This window comes from Muscardinus avellanarius (assembly GCF_963383645.1).
Source record: "Muscardinus avellanarius genome assembly, chromosome: 17".
NCBI lineage: Eukaryota > Metazoa > Chordata > Mammalia > Rodentia > Gliridae > Muscardinus > Muscardinus avellanarius.
Window position 1 is genome coordinate 54,368,232 of NC_137803.1, and position 17,648 is coordinate 54,385,879.

Sequence of the window (17,648 nt, forward strand, 5' to 3'; positions counted from 1 at the left end):
ATTGTTGTTATTATTATTAATTATTTTGTGTTTGGTTTTTTTTTGCAGTACTGGGAGTTGAACCCAGGGGCATTCTACCACTGAGCTACACACCCCCAGTCCTCTTTTTATTCTTTATTTTAAAACAAGGTCTAAGTTGCTGAGAGGCTCACTAAATAGCTGAGGCGGGCTGTGAACCTCTGATCCTCCTGTCTCAGCCTCCCAAGTACTGGGATTACAAGCGTGTGCTGCCACGCCTGGCTATGGAGTTTTCTTTTTAAAAATTGAGGCATAATGTATGTCTAGTGAAATATACTGTTTGATCAGTTATTTGTTCCTTATTGGGTTTGATCGGATTGCAGTAATCTGTTTTCCTATAACTCCTATAATCTCCTTTTTCTATCAAGGTATAGGACATTTTTATCATTTCAGGAAGTTTCCTATCATACAGGAAATATTTTTTTTGTTTGTTTGTTTGGCTTGTTTAACTTAGCAAAAGTGAGCTACACCCCAGCTCTCTTTTTAATTCTGTATTTTGAAACAGGGCCTTAGTTGCGGAGGGCCTCACTAGTAGCTGAGGCTGGCCACGAGTACTTGATCCTCCTGCCTCAGCTTCCCCGGTACTAGGATTACAAGCGTGCGCCAGCGTGCTCGCAGCATGGCGTTTTCGAAGTGTTATTGCATGCAGTAGTAACTCTGGCTGTACTTCTTGGTGTTAGGTGGTTATCCTTCTTCTTCCTCTTGCTCACTTTCATGGAGTGTAGCACATCAGCACAGTTTCCATTACATGTAGGTTCTTCTCCTTCAGTGCTGGTAACTTATGAATTATGAATGATGATTTCTGATCTTTTATCATAAGATACTATGTGAGAAGCTGGGCGTGGTGGCACACGTTTGTAATCCCAGCATTTGGGGGGCCAGCCTCAGATACTTAGGCCCTTTACAACTCAGTGAGACTCTGGTTCAGAATAAAGAATTAAGAAAATTAGGGCTGGGGGTGTTGCTGGGAGGTAGAATGCCCCTGGGTTCCATTCCCAGTATCAAAAAAAATACTTTGTGAGTAATTACTGGCCTATTTCCTCTGGATGGCTAGTCCTTTGTACTATAGTAAATAACTGAGCTTCATAAATCTGAAAGTAAATCTGGGCATGGTGGCGCACCCCTGAGATCCCATTACCTGGGAGGCTAAGACAGGAAGATCTCAGGTTCAAAGCCAGTCTTGACAGCTCCATGAGGCCCTATTTTCGAATAAGAAAATTGAGTTGAGAATAAAGCTCAAAGGTAGACTGTTTCTTGTTTCAACCGCCAGTACCACAAAAATAAATAAATAAATCTGTTTTTTTTTTTTTTTTTTTTTTTTTGGTGGAACCCAGAGGCCTTCTACCTCTGGGCTATACTCCCAGACCTATTCAGGCTGTCACTAAGTTGCTGAGAGCCTCACTAAGTAGCTGAGGCTGGCTTCGAACCTGTGCGATTCTCCTGTCTCAGCCTCCCAAGTGTGGGGATTACAAGCGTGTGCCACCACGCCCGGTTTATAAATATAAATCTGAAAATGAGTTTAGAAATCCTATAATACAAACCTTTCACTTTATAGATGAGCAAACTGACTTGAAACGTAAGTGTATGATTTTTGGTTCTTGTAGTCTTTTTTTAAAAATCCATATAATGTTTAAATGAGCGAGACAAGAGGAAAAATAACTGAGAAACTTGGAGTTGAGGTTGTAATGACAAGTTTTTTGTTTGTTTTATTTTGCGGCTCTGGGATGGAATCCAGGGACATTCGACCTCCAGGCTACACCCCCTGCCCTATTATTTATTTATTTATTTATTTATTTATTTATTTATTTATTTTTCGGGTCTGGGGATGGAACCCAGGGGCATCCGACCTCCGAGCTACACCCCCTGCCCTATTTTTTTATTCTTTATTTTGAAACCAGGTCTCACTGAGTTGCAGAGGGCCTCACTAAGTAGCTGAGGCTGTCCGCGATCCTCCAGTCTCAGCCTCCTGAATGCTGGGATTACAAGCATGCGCCACCACACCCGGCTTATTCTTTATTTTGAGACAGGGTCTCACTGAGTTGCGAAGGGCCTCGCTAAGTAGCTGAGGCTGGCTGCGAACTGTGATCCTCCAGTCCCAGCCTCCCAAATGCTCGGATTACAAGTGTGCACCACCACACCCGGCTATGACTTACGTTCTTTTAATTGACTTTATTCCGGTTTGAGTTTCAGAAAGATTTTAGTCCTGTATTTATTTCTGCCTTAACATTTTTAGGTATGCAGGTGCCTTGAGAGCTTCGGGGGAAATGGCTTCAGCGCAGTATATTACTGCAGGTCAGTGTGCTACATGGCTGACTTCTGGAGAGGGATGTAATACTCAATAATTGTTATTTTACACATAATCTTTTTAGTACCCTTTCAGTTAAATTTTCTTTTTTTTGCTGGTACTTTTTTGGTACTGGGGATTGAATGTAGGGACATTCTACCTCCGACCTACACTCCCAGCTCTGCTTTTTTATTCTTTTTGAAACAGGGTCTCACCAAGTTGCAGAGGGCCTCACTAAATGGCTGCGGCTGTCTGAGAACCTGAGATCCTCCTGTCTCAGCCTCTCAGGTACTGGGATTACAACGTGTGCCACTACACCATGCCGGTAAAAAAATGTTTTTTTATATATCACCTCATTAAGATTTGAAATACTTTAGCTGGGTGTGGTTACACACACTTGTAATCCCAATACTCGGGAGGCTGAGGCAGGAGGATCCTAGGTTCAAGGCAAACCTCAGCAACTTTACGAGACCCTCAGCAACGTGGGGAGATGTTTTTAAAATAAAACACAAAAAGGGCTGGAGGTGGAGCTCAGAGGTAGAATGTCCCTGAGTTCAATTCCCAGTACCAAAAAAAAAAAAAAAATAGATTTGGAGAATTTCATACTTACATTAAGTAACTTCGAATTTACTTTATTATAAACCAGTGATGGGCACTATTTTTTCAAAGATAACCTTTGGATTTTTTTTGTTAAATTGCAGTTTGGCTTCATGTTCTATTGGATAGATACATCTTTGAGAATGACTTTGGGGATAGCTAGAAATAGATTCCATTATGGATGATGTGATCATTATAAAAATCTTAGTGGTGGTTGGTATAAAGTATGTGAGGAAAAATAGAGATTCTGTTATTGTCATTGGTGGTGGTGTTGGGTGTAGTACCCAGAGCCTTTTCTGTTACGTATCCACACTCAACAACTGGGCTACATTCCCAGTTGTAGAATTTTTTTTTTTTTTTTTTTGGTGGTTCTGGGGGTGGAACCCAGGGGCCGTCTACCAATGAGCTATATCCCCAGCCTTATTTTATCTTTAGTTTGAAATAGGGTCTCACTAAGTTGCTGAGTGCCTTGCTAAGTTGCTGAGGCTGTCCTTGAATTTGCAAGCCTCATTTCTCAGCCTCCCAAGTACTAGGGTTACAAGCATTGGCCACCATGCCTGGTTGTTGATGGTATTTAATGATAAATACTAAAGTATTTTTAAAGAGTTTCTACTTTAAAATATTACTAAAATTTAGGCTTGTATTTATTTCTTAATTTTTTTCTTGTGGCACTGGGGATGAAACCTAGGGGCATTCTACCTCTGAGCTATACTCTCAGCCTGATTTTATTCTTCAATTTTGAAACAGCCTCACTAAGTTGCTGAGTCTGGCCCCGTCCCTATGATCCTCCTTTCTCAGCCTTCCAAATACTAAAATTACAAGCATCCACCACCATGCCTGGTTTAAGCTTTTTTTTTTTTCTTTTGTGGGTCTGGGGGTGGAACCTGGGAGCATTCAACCTCCGAGCTACACCCCCTGCCCTATTTTTTATTTTGAAACAGGGTCTCACTAAGTTGTGGAAGGCCTCACTAAGTAGCTGAGGCTGTCTGCAAACCCCAGTCCTCTGATTTCCGCCTCCCAAATGCTGGGATTACAAGTGTGTGCCACCACGCCCGGCTGTAGTTTAAGCTTTTTTAAAAAACATAATTAGTTTGGTAGAGATTCATGGATTTCAGTCTTTTCTCAAAATACTTTTTAGGAACATTTGAGCCCCCTGCTTGGTTCTGAGATTTTGTATTTGCTGCAGTGTGTATAATCATGATAGATGACATTACATCTTGAATAATAACAAGATAGTAACAGAGCTTTGCCGTGTAGGAAGCCAAGGCGAGGTGTGATGTAGTCACGTGACCAAAGGCACTCTGATGCACAGTGGACACCAAGACTGCGAGGCTTCATGCTGGCAGGAGGGGAGAACGGGCAGATCTTGAAGAAGGCAAAGTTGTTCTGGTTCTAAAGCATTTGGTGGAGTTAGGAAGTGTCTTGATAGGCTGGGCCTGGTGATCCCAGTACTTGAGGGCGCTAAGATAGGAGGATCACAGGATTGAAGATATCCTCAGCAAGTAGTGAGACTCTCATCAACCTAGTGAGACCTTGTTTCTAAGTAAAGATAAAGTAGGGCTGGGAATGTAACTCAGGTAGAATGCCCGAGTTCAATCCACAGCACCACCACCAAAAAAAAGTGTGTCTAGAGCCTGGTGTGGTAGCACATACTTGTAATCTTACTACTTGGGATGCTGAGACAAGAGGATTGCAGGTTCGCGGCCTCAGGAACTTAGGTCCGCTGCAACTTTGTGAGACCCTGCTTCTGAATAAAAAATAAAATCAGGCTGGGGCTGTAGTTGAGAGGCAGAATACCCCTGGGTTCAGTTTCTAATACCACAAAAGAAAAAGGAAGTGTGTTTTGGAAACCAGATTTCATTGTATCCAGGCATTTCGTAAATGGGAGCCGTCTGGGTTTGAAGGAGGTGAGTTGGCAGTGTGACCTTGTGGCTCCATCATGCAGAGTGGCGGAACAGTGATGGTGTGCCTCTGGTCCCTGGCGGGCGGTTATGTGTTCTCTGCATTGGATTAATATTCCCTGCTTTGCTTTGAAAGACAAAGGCTGGCAAGGGGAAAGAGGGAGCTGCATTGCCTAGAATTATTTATAGCTAGTGATTGCACTGTAAGCACATTGGTGAGTTCTTGAATATTTAAAAGTGAATATTATTACTTCAGTGATTGTGAAAGGATGGATACCCTTAAATGTAGTTAAACGGACTTTTTAAGAATTAAGAATTCACAGCCTGGTTTTCTAAAGTGGCATTTCCTTTCTTTTTAAGCCCTTAGAGATTTGTTTGACTCCATGGATAAAACTTCTTCTAGTATTCCACCCATTATCCTTCTGCAGTTTTTACACATGGCCTTCCCACAGTTTGCGGAGAAGGGTGAACAAGGACAATACCTTCAGCAGGTAATCAGGGCGAGGTCTTTTCATGTTGTAAATAAGAACTTGGGTTTCCTGGTTTTGATAAGTGCAGGAAACCTTGTGCTCTTGTTCACACCCTGTCTGTTGACTCATCTTGGTTGTGTTTTTCTTCTTGCCAGTATTTTCTTTTTCTTTTTTTGCTGTACTGGGGATTGAACCCAGGGGCATTATACCTTCCAGCAACATCACCAGCCCATTTTTTATTTTGAAACAGAATCTTGCTAAGTTGCAGAGGGCCTCAGTAAGTAGCTGAGGCTGGCCTTGAGCCTGGGATTCTCCTGGCTTAGCCTCCCAAGTACCGGGATTACAAGTGTGTGCCGCCATGTCGGCTTCTTGCCAGTGCTTTCTCACAAGGCACCCAGTGTCCTTGTACAGATGTAGGAGGGTGTTGAGCCGAGTGGCGTGTGTGCAGAACACAGTGAGGCCCTGGGTTCTGTCTCCAGCAGCTCCCCACCCTAGTACCTGCAGTGTTCTTTTTTTTCCCCCAGTCTTAAAATTCCCCAGCTCCTGGCTTCCTCTCTGACTTTACCAGTACTATTCCCCTCTCCTCCATCTCTCCAGCCCTGTGGCTTCGCTGTTCTTTAAACCCTCAAGTGCCTCTTCCCTGCAGCTCTGTTCCCCAGGCTCTCAGAGTGGGGCCTGGCCGGCTCCTGGCTTCCCTGTGCCAGAGCACCTCCTGCCTCCTTTCCCTTCCCTTCCTTCCTCCGCTCCCCTCCCTTTCCTTTCTTCTCCTCCCTCGCTTCCCCTCCCCTTCCTGGTCACTTTCTGCTCCCATGCTTTTGTTCTTTCCCTTCACAGCCCTGAATTTATATTTTTGTGTGTCTGTCATGGGGCAGCTTGTGATTTTTTTCACTGTTTCCAGAAACCTAGAACAGTGTAGCACGAGTGGGAGCTCAGTAAGCATCTGTCGAATGAATGAATATAACTTCAGGAATCCTTTTTTTTGTGCGTGTGTGGTCCTGGGGATGGAACCCAGGGGCATTCTACCTCCGAACCTGATGTTTTATTCTTTATTTTGAAACAGGGTCTCACTGAGTTGCAGAGAGCCTCACTAAGTAGCTGAGGCTGTCCGCAAACCGCAGTCCTCCTGTCTCAGCCTCCCAAATGCTGGGATGACAAGTGCGCCACCACCCCCGGCTTCCTTTGTTTTCTTGAATGTTTTCTACTATCAAACTTGGTTGAGTGTTTTTAATCTACTGGTAATTATTTGGGAGGGTTTTGTGGGGAGTCTGTTGTCACTGCTGGGATTACTTTGTATTCTTTAAATTGTAGGATGCTAATGAATGCTGGATTCAAATGATGAGAGTCTTGCAGCAGAAATTAGAAGCCATAGAGGACGATTCTGTTAAAGAGGTAATGGGAATGTGTTCGTGATTTTATCCTGCATTATTCCATTTGTTGTTGGTTTTTGTTTTATCTTCCTAAAGGCTTGAAATTCGTTTTTGTTTTTTATTTTATGGTACTGGGGATGGAACCCAGGGGCATTCTACCTCAGAGCTACACCCCCAGCCCCCCCCCCCTTTTTTTTTAATTTGAAACAGTCTCGCTAAATTGCTGAGGATGTCCTTGAACTGCTTCAGCCTCCCGACTTGTGGGGTTACAGATGTCTGCCACTCTGCCCAACTAAACTCATCTTAGTTGCTGGAGATATGTTTGAATACTTAAGATGCCCAACCTGAAGTTGGAATTTTTTTTTTTTTTTGCGGGTCTGGGGATTGAACCCAGGGGCATTTGACCTCTGAGCTACACCCCCTGCCTTATTTTTTATTCTTTATTTTGAAACAGGGTTTCACTAAGTTGCAGAGAGCCTCACTAAGTAGCTGAGGAGGTCCACGAGCCACGATCCTCCAAACTCAGTCTCCTGAATGCTGAGATTACAAACATGTGTCACTCACCACTCCAGGCTTACTTTTTTTTTTTTTTTTTTTTTTTGTGGTATTGAGGGTAGAACCCAGGGGATTTTCTACTTCCAGGCTATACTTCCAGACCTATTTTATACTTTATTTGGAAACAGGATCTCACTAAGTTGCTGAGAGCCTCACTAAGTAGCTGAGGCTGGCTTCGAACCTGTGCGATCCTCCTGTCTCAGCCTCCCAAGCAGGGGGATTACAAGCATCTGCCAGCATGCCTGGCTGGGACTACATTTTTTTTTTTCTTCTGGTGGTACTGGGGTTCCAGGAAGCCCTTCTACCTCTGGGCTATACTCCCAGACCTATTTTTACATTTTTATTTGGAAACAGGGTCTCCTAAGCCAGCACGCGCGGCTGGCTTTGAACCTGCGCAATCCTCCTGTCTCTGCCTCCCGAGCGCGGGGATTACAAGCGTGTGCCACCACGCCCGGCTGGGACTACATTTTAAAAATCTTAATTTTGGCCGGGCGTGGTGGAGCACTTGTAATCCCAGCACTTGGGAGGGTGAGACAGGAGGATGGCGCAGGTCAAAGCCAATCTCAGCTACTTACTGAGGCTCACAGCAACTTAGACCCTGTTTCCAAATAAAATATAAAAAAGTAAATTGGTCTGGGAGTGTAGCCTAGAGGTAGAAAGCCCGTGGGTTCCATGCCCAGTACCACACACACAAAAAAGTCTTAATTTTGTTTTACTAAATTGGAATGTGTAGAAGTGAATATACATTAATACCTATGCATAGTAAAATGGGAATTTTAATTTCATTTTAATTTTTGCAGACAGAGTCTTCATCTGCATCAGCAGTGACACCTTCCAAAAAGAAAAGTTTAATTGATCAGTTTTTTGGTGTTGAATTTGAAACTACGTATCCTTATGAGACAAGATTTGTATAGACTGTCTTCCTAACTTATAAGAAGTAAATTTGCATAACTATTAAAAGTGGCTGATTGGCATGGGGTAGGGTAGAAGAATGCAGGTGTTATTATGCCTAAAAACATAATGATGGAAATAGGGATTAGTAAAAATATAGACATTGGAGTGATCTTTAAGTTTAGATAAATGTGTATGCCTTCATGATATTATTTCTAATATTTCTTTTTTTTTTTTTTGCGGTACTGGGGATAGAACCCACAGCCATTGTACTTCAGAGCTACACCCCTAGCCTTATTTTTTAGGCTATTTTTATATTTATTTATTTATCTATCTTTGCGGTACTGGGAATGGAACCTAGGGGCATTCTACTTTTGAGCTACACCTCCAGCCCTATTTTTTATTCCTTATTTTGAAACAGGGTCTCACTGAGTTCCAAAGGGCCTCACTAAGTAGTAGCTGAGGCTGTCCTCGAACCATGATCCTCTGGTCTCAGCCTCCCAAATGCTGGGATTACAAGCGTGCCCCACCACACCTGGCTTTAATTATTATTTCAAAGAATATCGGTGTTGACTTTATTAATTTATCTCATGGAGAATTTGTAATTGTATTAAGTAAAACTTATCAAATTAAATAAATGAGATTGATCTGGCTCATAAATTCAAGGATGTATTTTTTAGGTTATGGATAGAAATTTAGAAGATTTATTTTTATTTATTTTTGGGCTATTAAGACCATTTTAAGATCATACCAACTTCTATTTGTTTAGTATTTATTGTGGTTTAGCACATTCATTATTCATTGTGTATGGTAATTGGTAGGTAAATGAGTATTCTTTTTTTGTGATAAGGGGATAGAACCCAGGGGCATTCTATATCTGAGCTATATTTCTAGCTCTTTTATTTTTTATTTTTTAATTTTTTTATTTTTTTGGCGGTACTGGAGTTCCTGGAAGCCCTTCTATCTCCGGGCTACACTTCCAGACCTATTTTATATTTTTTATTTGGAAACAGGGTCTCTTAAGCCAGCAAGGCTGGCTCTGAACCAGGGATCCTCCTGTCACCGCCTCCCAAGCACGGGGATTACAAGCGTGCGCCACCACGCCTGTCCTTAGCTCTTTTATTTTTGAAATAGGATCTTGCTAAATTATCACATCCTGTCCTTGAACCTGTGATTCTCAAAATGTCTCAGCCTACTGAGTACTGGGATTATAGGTGTGCACCACCATGCCTTGCTCAAATGAGCATTTTAAGTATGCTAAAGTTAATCAATCTATTGAGACATCAGTGATTTCTTGTGTGATATTGGGGATTGAACCCAGGAGTGTCTACCTTCGCAATTCAGTGAGACCCTGTTTCAAAAATAAAGAATAAAAAATAGGGCTGGGGGTGTAGTTCGGAAGTTGAATGCCCCTTTCCATCATCCCTAGTATGGCAAATAAATAAATAAAAATAGGGCTGGGAGTGTAGCTCAGAAGTTGAATGCCCCTTTCCATCCCTAGTATGGCAAATAAATAAATAAAAATAGGGCTGGGGGTGTAGCTCAGAAGTTGAATGCCCCTTTCTATCCCTAGTATGGCAAATAAATAAAAATAGGGCTGGAAGTGTAGCTCAGAAGTTGAATGCCCCTTCCTATCCCTAGTATGGCAATAAATAAATAAATAAATAAATAAATAAATAAAATGGGCTGGGTGTGGGGCTCAAAGGTTGAATGCCCCTGGGTTCCATCCCTACTATCAAAAATAAATGAACAAATAGGTACCAATGAATGAATAATTGAAATAGTGTCAGGGTAACTTATTATATGTAAGGCTGTAGCGGTTGAGTACCTGTTGGCATTCCTTATCCTACTTTGCAAAGCATGAAATGCACAGAGTCTGAAGAGGAAGAAGTCACCAAAGGAAGGGAGAGCCAGCTCCAGCTCAGCTGCTTTATCAATCAGGAGGTCAAGTATCTCTCTACAGGCCTTAAGTTGGTAAGAACGGGCAAGGCTGGTTCTCATTCTTTGTTTTCTCTTTGTGAACAAACACATCTGCCATTTATTTGTAATCAAAGACAATACTCACTGTGTCCTATTCTGGTACTGGGGATTGAACCCAGGGGCATTCTATCTCCAACCTACATTCTCAGCCCTTGTTTTTATTTTGAGACAGGATCTCGCCAGGTTGCTCAGAGTGTCACAACTTGCTGAGGCTGTCCTTGAACTGCGATCCTCCTGTCTCAGCCTCCTAATTGTTGGATTACAGACGTGTGCTACCATACCCGGCTCTCACTGTGCTTTAATAAAGGCCATTTGCAGACCTGGTACAGAACAGCACAGATTTTGAGTGCCTGGCACATGCTGTCTCAGCTGAGGTCAAATAAGACATAGAAAGAAACTGTAAAAAATTATTACAAGTCTAAGATGCATGCACACAGTAAATTGTTTTAATTCAGTTTCTTTTTTTTTCTTTTTTGGTGGTACTGGCGACTCAAACCCAGATGCATTCTACTACTAAGTTATACTCCAACCTTTTTTTTTTTTTATTGCTTTTTGTGGTACTGGGGATGGAACCCAGGGGCATTCTACATCCGAGCTACATCCCCAGCCTTATTTTTTATTCTTTATTTTGAAACAGGGTCTCACTGAGTTGCAAAGGGCCTCACTAAGTAGCTGAGGCTGTCCGCGAACCACGATCCTCTAGTCTCAGCCTCCCGAATGTTGGGATTACAAATGTGCGCCACCACGCCCGGCTTAATTTTTCTAATTTTGAAATAATATCATGCTAAGTTGTTGTGCACTGGCCTTAAACCTGAGCTCTTCTGTATCAGCCTGACAAATACTGGGATTATAGGCATGAACCATCACACCTGCCGTAGTTTTTTTTTATGGTATTGGAAATGGAACCCAGGGGCTTTCTACATCTGGGCTATGCTCCCAGGCCCATTTTATTTTTTATTTGGAAACAGGGTCTCACTATGTTGTTGAGAATCTCCATTACTAAGTAGCTGAGGCTGGTTCGAACCTGCGCGATCCTCCTGTCTCAACCTCCCAAGTACTGGGATTACAAGCCTGCACCACCATGCCCAGCTAAATTTTATTTTATTATTATTATTATTATTATTATTATTATTATTATTATTATTGTTATTGTTATTGGTACTGGGGTTCCTGGAAGCCCTTCTACCTCCGGGCTACACTTCCAGACCTATTTTTTATTTTTGGAAACAGGGTCTCTTAAGCCAGTGGGGCTGGCTTCGAACCTGCGCGATCCTCCTATCTCCGCCTCCCAAGCGCGGGGATTACAAGCGTGCGCCACCACGCCCGGCGCTAGATTTTATATTTAATAAAAAAATAAAGAGACATGCATTGTAACTGGTGTTGACTGCACACCCATGGCCAAAAGGTTTACAATGCTTTTAACTTGTATATTTAGAGAACTAATCTATCTTTACCCAAACCTTAGTTCTCCCAGAATGTCCCTTTTTTTTTTTTTTTTGCTGTACTGGGGATGGAACCCAGGCGCATTCTACCTCCGAGTGACACCCCAGCCCTATTTTTTATTTTTTATTTTGAAACAGGGTCGCACTGAGTTACATAGGACCTCACTGAGTAGTAGCTGAGGCTGTCCGTGAACCCTGATCCTCCTGTCTCAGGCTCCTAAATGCTGGGATTACAAGCGTTGTGCCACCACGCATGCCTGGCCCTGCCTTAGATTTTTTTTTTTAATTTTTATTATAAGTTAGTGATGCTAAACGATTTATGTATATAATATTAGAAATAGTAGTGAATATTTACTGAATATAGAGTGTATGCAAATAGTTTTTCAGGTTTTCTACAGGTACTAAGTTGTGGACTTCCAATAGCACTGTAATGTAGACTCTCATCATTTTTAACAAATGATGCACAAATGGGATAAAAATTTTGCCCAGTGTTACACAGGCTGTCAGAAGTTAGCATGATCAGAGAAGCCGGGTATGTTGTCCTCACCTTTAATTGCAGTACTTGATAGCTGATACATCAGGTTCAAGGCCAGCCTCAGCAAGTAATAAGACTCCCAGCAACCTAGCAAGACCCTGTTTTAGAATAATAAAATAGGGCTGAGGGTGGGTCTTGGAGGTAGAATGCCCCTGGATTCAATCCCCAGTGTGTACACACACACACACACACACACACACACACACACACACACACACACACACACTATGATAGTTAAGATAGACACAGTGGGAAAAGGCTTCCTCATAGCCATTAGATTAATTCTTTGTTATGGCTTCTCATATTTAAAAATACCTGATTGGTGCTGGCAGGCTTTTATACATAAAAGAACAAAGGTTTTCTATATTCTCAATTTTTTTATTCCTGAGTTTTCTAGAAAGAATGACAGACGGTTTTGTTACATAAATACAATATAAATTATCTGAATCTGAGCAGTATTTGAGTCATAATCTAAAAATTTCAAACATTTATACGCAGAGGAGTTTACAGGATTATTTGATGCTTTAGAAGGATTATTGGTATCTAAAAGCTGGGCGCGGTGGCGCACATTTGTAATCCCAGTGCTTGGGAGGCTGAGACAGGAGGATTGAGCAGGTTCGAAGCCAGCCTCAGCTATTTAGTGAGGCTCTCAGCAACTTAGTGAGACCCTGTTTCCAAATAAAGTATAAAATAGGTCTGGGAGTATAGCTCGGAGGTAGAAAAGCCCCTGGGTTCCACCCCCAGTAACACACACACACACACACACACACACACACACACACACACACACACACAGTATCTAAAAGCTTTATATATTTCCTTATCAAACTTTCTCAATAGTAAGTCCATTGATGTAGTATATGTTGTCTATTAAGTAATGTTTTTTTTATGGTATTAAGAATTGAACCCAGTAGCATTCTATCACTGAGCTACATCTTAGCCCTTTTTATTTTTTATGTTGAAACAAGGTCGTGCTGATTTCTGAGCCTGGTCTTGAAGCTATGATCCTCCTGTCTCTCCCTCCCAAGTTCTGAGGTTATAGGCATGTTTCATCCCACAGTGTCGTAATGCTATTTTATAAAAACAATCAGAGAGCCAGGCGTGGTGGTGTGCACTTTTAATGCCAGTACTTGGGAGGTTTATGGCCAGCCTCAGTTACTTAGTGAGGTTCTCCAACACTTACTGAGACCCTATTTCAGAATAAAGAATAAAAATGGGGCATAGGTATACCTTGGAGGTGAAATGCCCCTGGATTCAATCCCAATACCACCAAAAGTAAATGAAAATAGAGGCGTGATTCTGTGTTGCAGAATAAAGTCTTTTTAAAACTCCTGTTTGTTATCTGTTACATCCTTTTTAGCGACTTCAGGAAGAAATCACGAAACAGTCTCCAACACTGCAAAGAAATGCTTTGTATATCAAATCTGTAAGTTGTACATTTTCTTTTGAAACTGAATTTCATTGAAAAGTTTCCATTTAATTTATTTTACACATTGTTTTTACCACTAGGCAATTAAAAAATCATGCAGTGTTTGGTTTTAAGGAATTTCTTCCCATTTTTTTCTCTTCAGTCCAAGATCAGCCGGCTACCTGCTTACTTAACTATTCAGATGGTTCGATTTTTTTATAAAGAGAAAGAATCTGTAAATGCGAAAGTTCTTAAGGTCAGTAATGAACTCAACTGTGTCTGTTAGGATTTTGACATGAAATGTCCCCTAGCAAAGCTCACGTGGTAGATGTGCAGACTGGCCTAGAGGTGGGTGTGGCTGGGGAGGCGTGCTGGGCGTGGCATTAGGTCTGGCTCTGTCCTGGCGCCCAAGAGGTGAGACCAACCTTTCCTTCTCTGACGTGCCCTCTCACTGAGCTCTTGCTGTCTTGGAGCCAGCCAACTATGGATGGAAATCTGTGAAACGTCTAAAACTGAGCCAAGCCGGGTGCAGTGATGCATGCCTATAATCTCAGTACTTGGGTGGCTGAGACAGGAGGATCACTGGTTTGAGGTCAGCCTCAACAACTTAGTGAGGCCCTGTTTCAACCTAAAGAATATAATTGTGCTGATGGTGTAGCTCAGAGATAGAACATCGCTGGGTTCAATCCCTAGCACCACGAACAAGCAGCCCCAAACAAAACTGCGAGCTGGTGAACTGTTCTTCCTCTCAGTTCTGCTTGCCAGGTGTTTTGGTCACAGCAATGAAAAAGCTGACTACAACAAGTTTAAAACAGTTGTTGGGAAGGCAATTCCAAACAGGGGTTCTTTATTCCTTTATGGATAGGTAAGCTTTTGAAAAAATATTTAGAGGAATCATTATCATTAGACATAGTGGTTATAAACCAAGAATGTTTTTGGAATTGTCTGCTGTACTTATAAATGCCTGGCTTCTCCCGCTAGCCCCAAACATCTGATTAAGTCTTAGGTCAGGCCTAGAGTCAGATTTGTCAGATTTGCAGATAATTCTGAAGATGTCCTGCACTCTCCGGAAGCAGCCCTCAACCACACTCTTCAGGTCCTGAGTCAGTAGGTTTGGGCTGGAGTAAGACAAGAGGCCAGAAGTGCACCGCCCTGCCCCGTGGTCCTTCCCGCCCAGCTGGGGAGAGTCCAGGCGCTAGTGCAGGAGCGTGTGAAGGCCGGGCTCTGGCTTTAGAGCCAGCCTAAAGCAGGACTTAACCCTGAGCTGTAATCTGTGATCCTTGGTTTGTTTTCTAATAGACTTAGTTTTATAAGAGGTTAAATGCAGTTTAAGTGTTTATTAGCATAAGTTATTAAACTATTAATATTGTTTCAATGTAGAATTGTGTTTCAAATAAAAATTGTAAGTAACTGCTGGTGTTGAGAATCTACTATTTTCCTAGCAGTTAGTCTAGTATATCTGAATTGCTGCTTCTATCTTAGACATTTTGGTACCTCCTCTGTGGTCAGGGTTAGTTTCACGAGCTAGAAAATACGGAAAAATATGGTGGAAAAGCTTTAAAGTCAGAACCAGATGATTCTTTTTTTTTTTTTTTTTTTTGGTGGGGGATGGTACTGGGGTTCCTGGAAACCCTTCTACCTCGGGCTACTTCCAGACCTATTTTATATTTTTTATTTGGAAACAGGGTCTCTTAAGCCAGCAAGGCTGGCTTCGAACCTGCGTGATCCTCCTGTCTCCGCCTCCCAAGTGCGGGGATTACAAGTGTGCGCCACCACGCCCGGGAGAACCAGATGATTCTTGAGAGAGCTCTTAAGATTTTTCTGGTAGTCTTCTGCATGATTTTCAGATTTTATTTCAACTTTATCTGAATTATGAAAGCATTACTTTGAAAATGTGATAGATGATTTAAAATAACAATTGATGTGTCTTTTTACCCATTTTTTCCATTTGGCTGTATGTAGGATGTGAAATTTCCACTTATGTTGGATGTATACGAACTGTGTACACCAGAACTTCAAGAAAAAATGGTCTCTTTCCGATTGAAATTTAAGGATCTAGAAGACAAAAAAGTGAATCAACAGCCAAACGCAGTGAGTGCTTATTGCTGATTTTCTTATGTTAAGATTTTAATTGGGTCAATTCTCAGCAGTTACTCTGAGCCTGCATTCCAATTAGGAGTTACACACATTCTACATGCACTGATCAGAGTCCTTAGAGTGGTTTTGTGTGTGTGTGTTTGGTACTGGAGGTTGAATCCAGGGACATTCTGTCTCCGAGCTATACCCCAGCCCTACCTATTTTTATTGTTTATTTTGAAACAGAGTCTCACTAAGTTGCGGGGGCCTCTCTCATTAGTAGCTGAGGCCGGCTGTCAACCGCGATCCCCTTGTCTTAGTCTTCCAAGTAGTGGGATTACAAGTGTGTGCCACCATGCCTGGCCCTTAAAAGTTTTAAATTTAAGACTAACGGCATAAGAAACCTACCTATGGCAAAGCAGTCCTTTATGGTAGAGTAGCTTAGTATTTTCTTCCCTTCTGTAATGTGTAGTTCTTTTATCCCTTTATATATGTATCTCCTCAAAACACTTTACATAAAGTTTTGCTTAGAATTTCAGTGTGTATTACTATTTTTCTTTGAAAGTATAGGAAAAAATTCCCAGTTTTAAATGGAATTGAACTGCAAAATATTGGTTCTTGAGTGTGGACTCTAATAACTGTGTCCTCTTTCTTTTTTTGGTGCTGGGGATTGACCCACGGGCATTTTAGCTCCAAGCTATAACCCCAGCCCTATGTTACTGTTTATTTTTATTTTTATTTTTTTTTTGTGTGGGTCTTGGGATGGAACCCAGTGGCATTCGACCTCCGAGCTACACCCCCTACCCTACTTTTTATTCTTTATTTTGAAACAGGGTCTCACTAAGTTGCAGAGGGCCTCACTAAGTAGCTGAGGCTGTCCGCAAACTGCGATCCTCCAGTCTCAGCCTCCCAAATGCTGGGATTAGAAGCGTGCGCCACCTTGCCCAGCTTAAAAGCACTTCATAAACAAATTAAACTTTAGTTAGGCATGGTTGCATATGTTTATAATCCCCATACTTGGAGGCTGAAACAGGATCATAGGTTTAAGCCAGCCCCAGCAACTTAGCAAAACCCTGATAGGGCTGCGGGTGCACTCAGAAGTAAAATATTCCTGTGTTCCATCCCCAGTACCAAAAAACCCAACAACAACAAAAATCATGGTGGCACCTGACTAGAATCCCAGTACTTGGGAGGCTGAGACATAAGAACTACAGGTTCAAGGACAGCCTCAGCAACATAGGAAGAGTCTCTGCAACCTTGCAAGACCCTATTTCAAAACATATTCTAAAAATGGCTGGGATATAGCTCAGAGGTACAATATTCTTGGGTTCAATCCATAATACCACAAAACAAAACAAAAAACAAAAGCTTTTTGAGATCATTATAGAATTACATGTAGTTATAAGAAATAGCACAGAATCTGGGGTGGCCCCCATCCCAGCAGGTTGTTGACATGGACGTAGCATGTGTCCATCGCCATGCACAGCCCTCCAGGTGCCTCCGTAGCCACAGGCTCGCCTAGGGTCTGCCTTACTCCTTGTTCCGAGCAACCACTAACCTGTCTCTCTACTTTTCTAATTTTGTCATGTTAAGAAAGTTATATAAATGAAATAAGTACTTCATTCTTTTAATGTGGCTTTTGGAATTGACTTCTCATTCAGCACAATTCTCTGGAGATTCATCTCTACTGGTGTATATGTATATCAGTGGATCTTTCCTTTTCGTGGCTGAGTGTGATCATACCATAGTTCGCTTACCCATTCACCTGTTGAAGGGTGTCTGGGTTGCTTCCAGTTTTTATTATGAAGAAAGCTCATACGAACATTCTCATACAGATTTCAGAGTGAACATCAGTTTCATTTCCCCGGATTGAATGCTCAGGATTGCAATTGCTAGATTGCACGATAACTGTGTATGAGGTTTTCAAGAAATTGTAGATGTTATATATATGTGTACATATATATATATATATACACACACACATTTATTTATTTATTTATTTATTTATTTATTTATTTATTTATTTATTTATTTATTTAACGGTACTGGAGATTGAACTGAGGGGCATTCTACCTTTGAGCTACATCCCCAGCCTGATTTTTTTTTTTTTTTTGGTGGTACTGG

At 41.7% G+C, this 17,648-nt stretch overlaps 1 protein-coding gene across 1 annotated transcript in view; it reads left to right on the forward strand.

Annotated features, from left to right (window-relative positions):
• Nucleotides 1-17,648, forward strand: part of USP14 (ubiquitin specific peptidase 14) — a gene marked incomplete at both ends in the record, with an annotated part of 37,319 nt that overhangs the window by 14,498 nt on the left and 5,173 nt on the right. Inside the window, 8 exon segments of the mRNA XM_080714284.1 lie at nt 2,252-2,310; nt 5,161-5,291; nt 6,579-6,659; nt 7,993-8,078; nt 9,943-10,057; nt 13,401-13,466; nt 13,612-13,704; nt 15,411-15,539. Coding sequence (XP_080570410.1) covers nt 2,252-2,310; nt 5,161-5,291; nt 6,579-6,659; nt 7,993-8,078; nt 9,943-10,057; nt 13,401-13,466; nt 13,612-13,704; nt 15,411-15,539 — 760 coding nt within the window.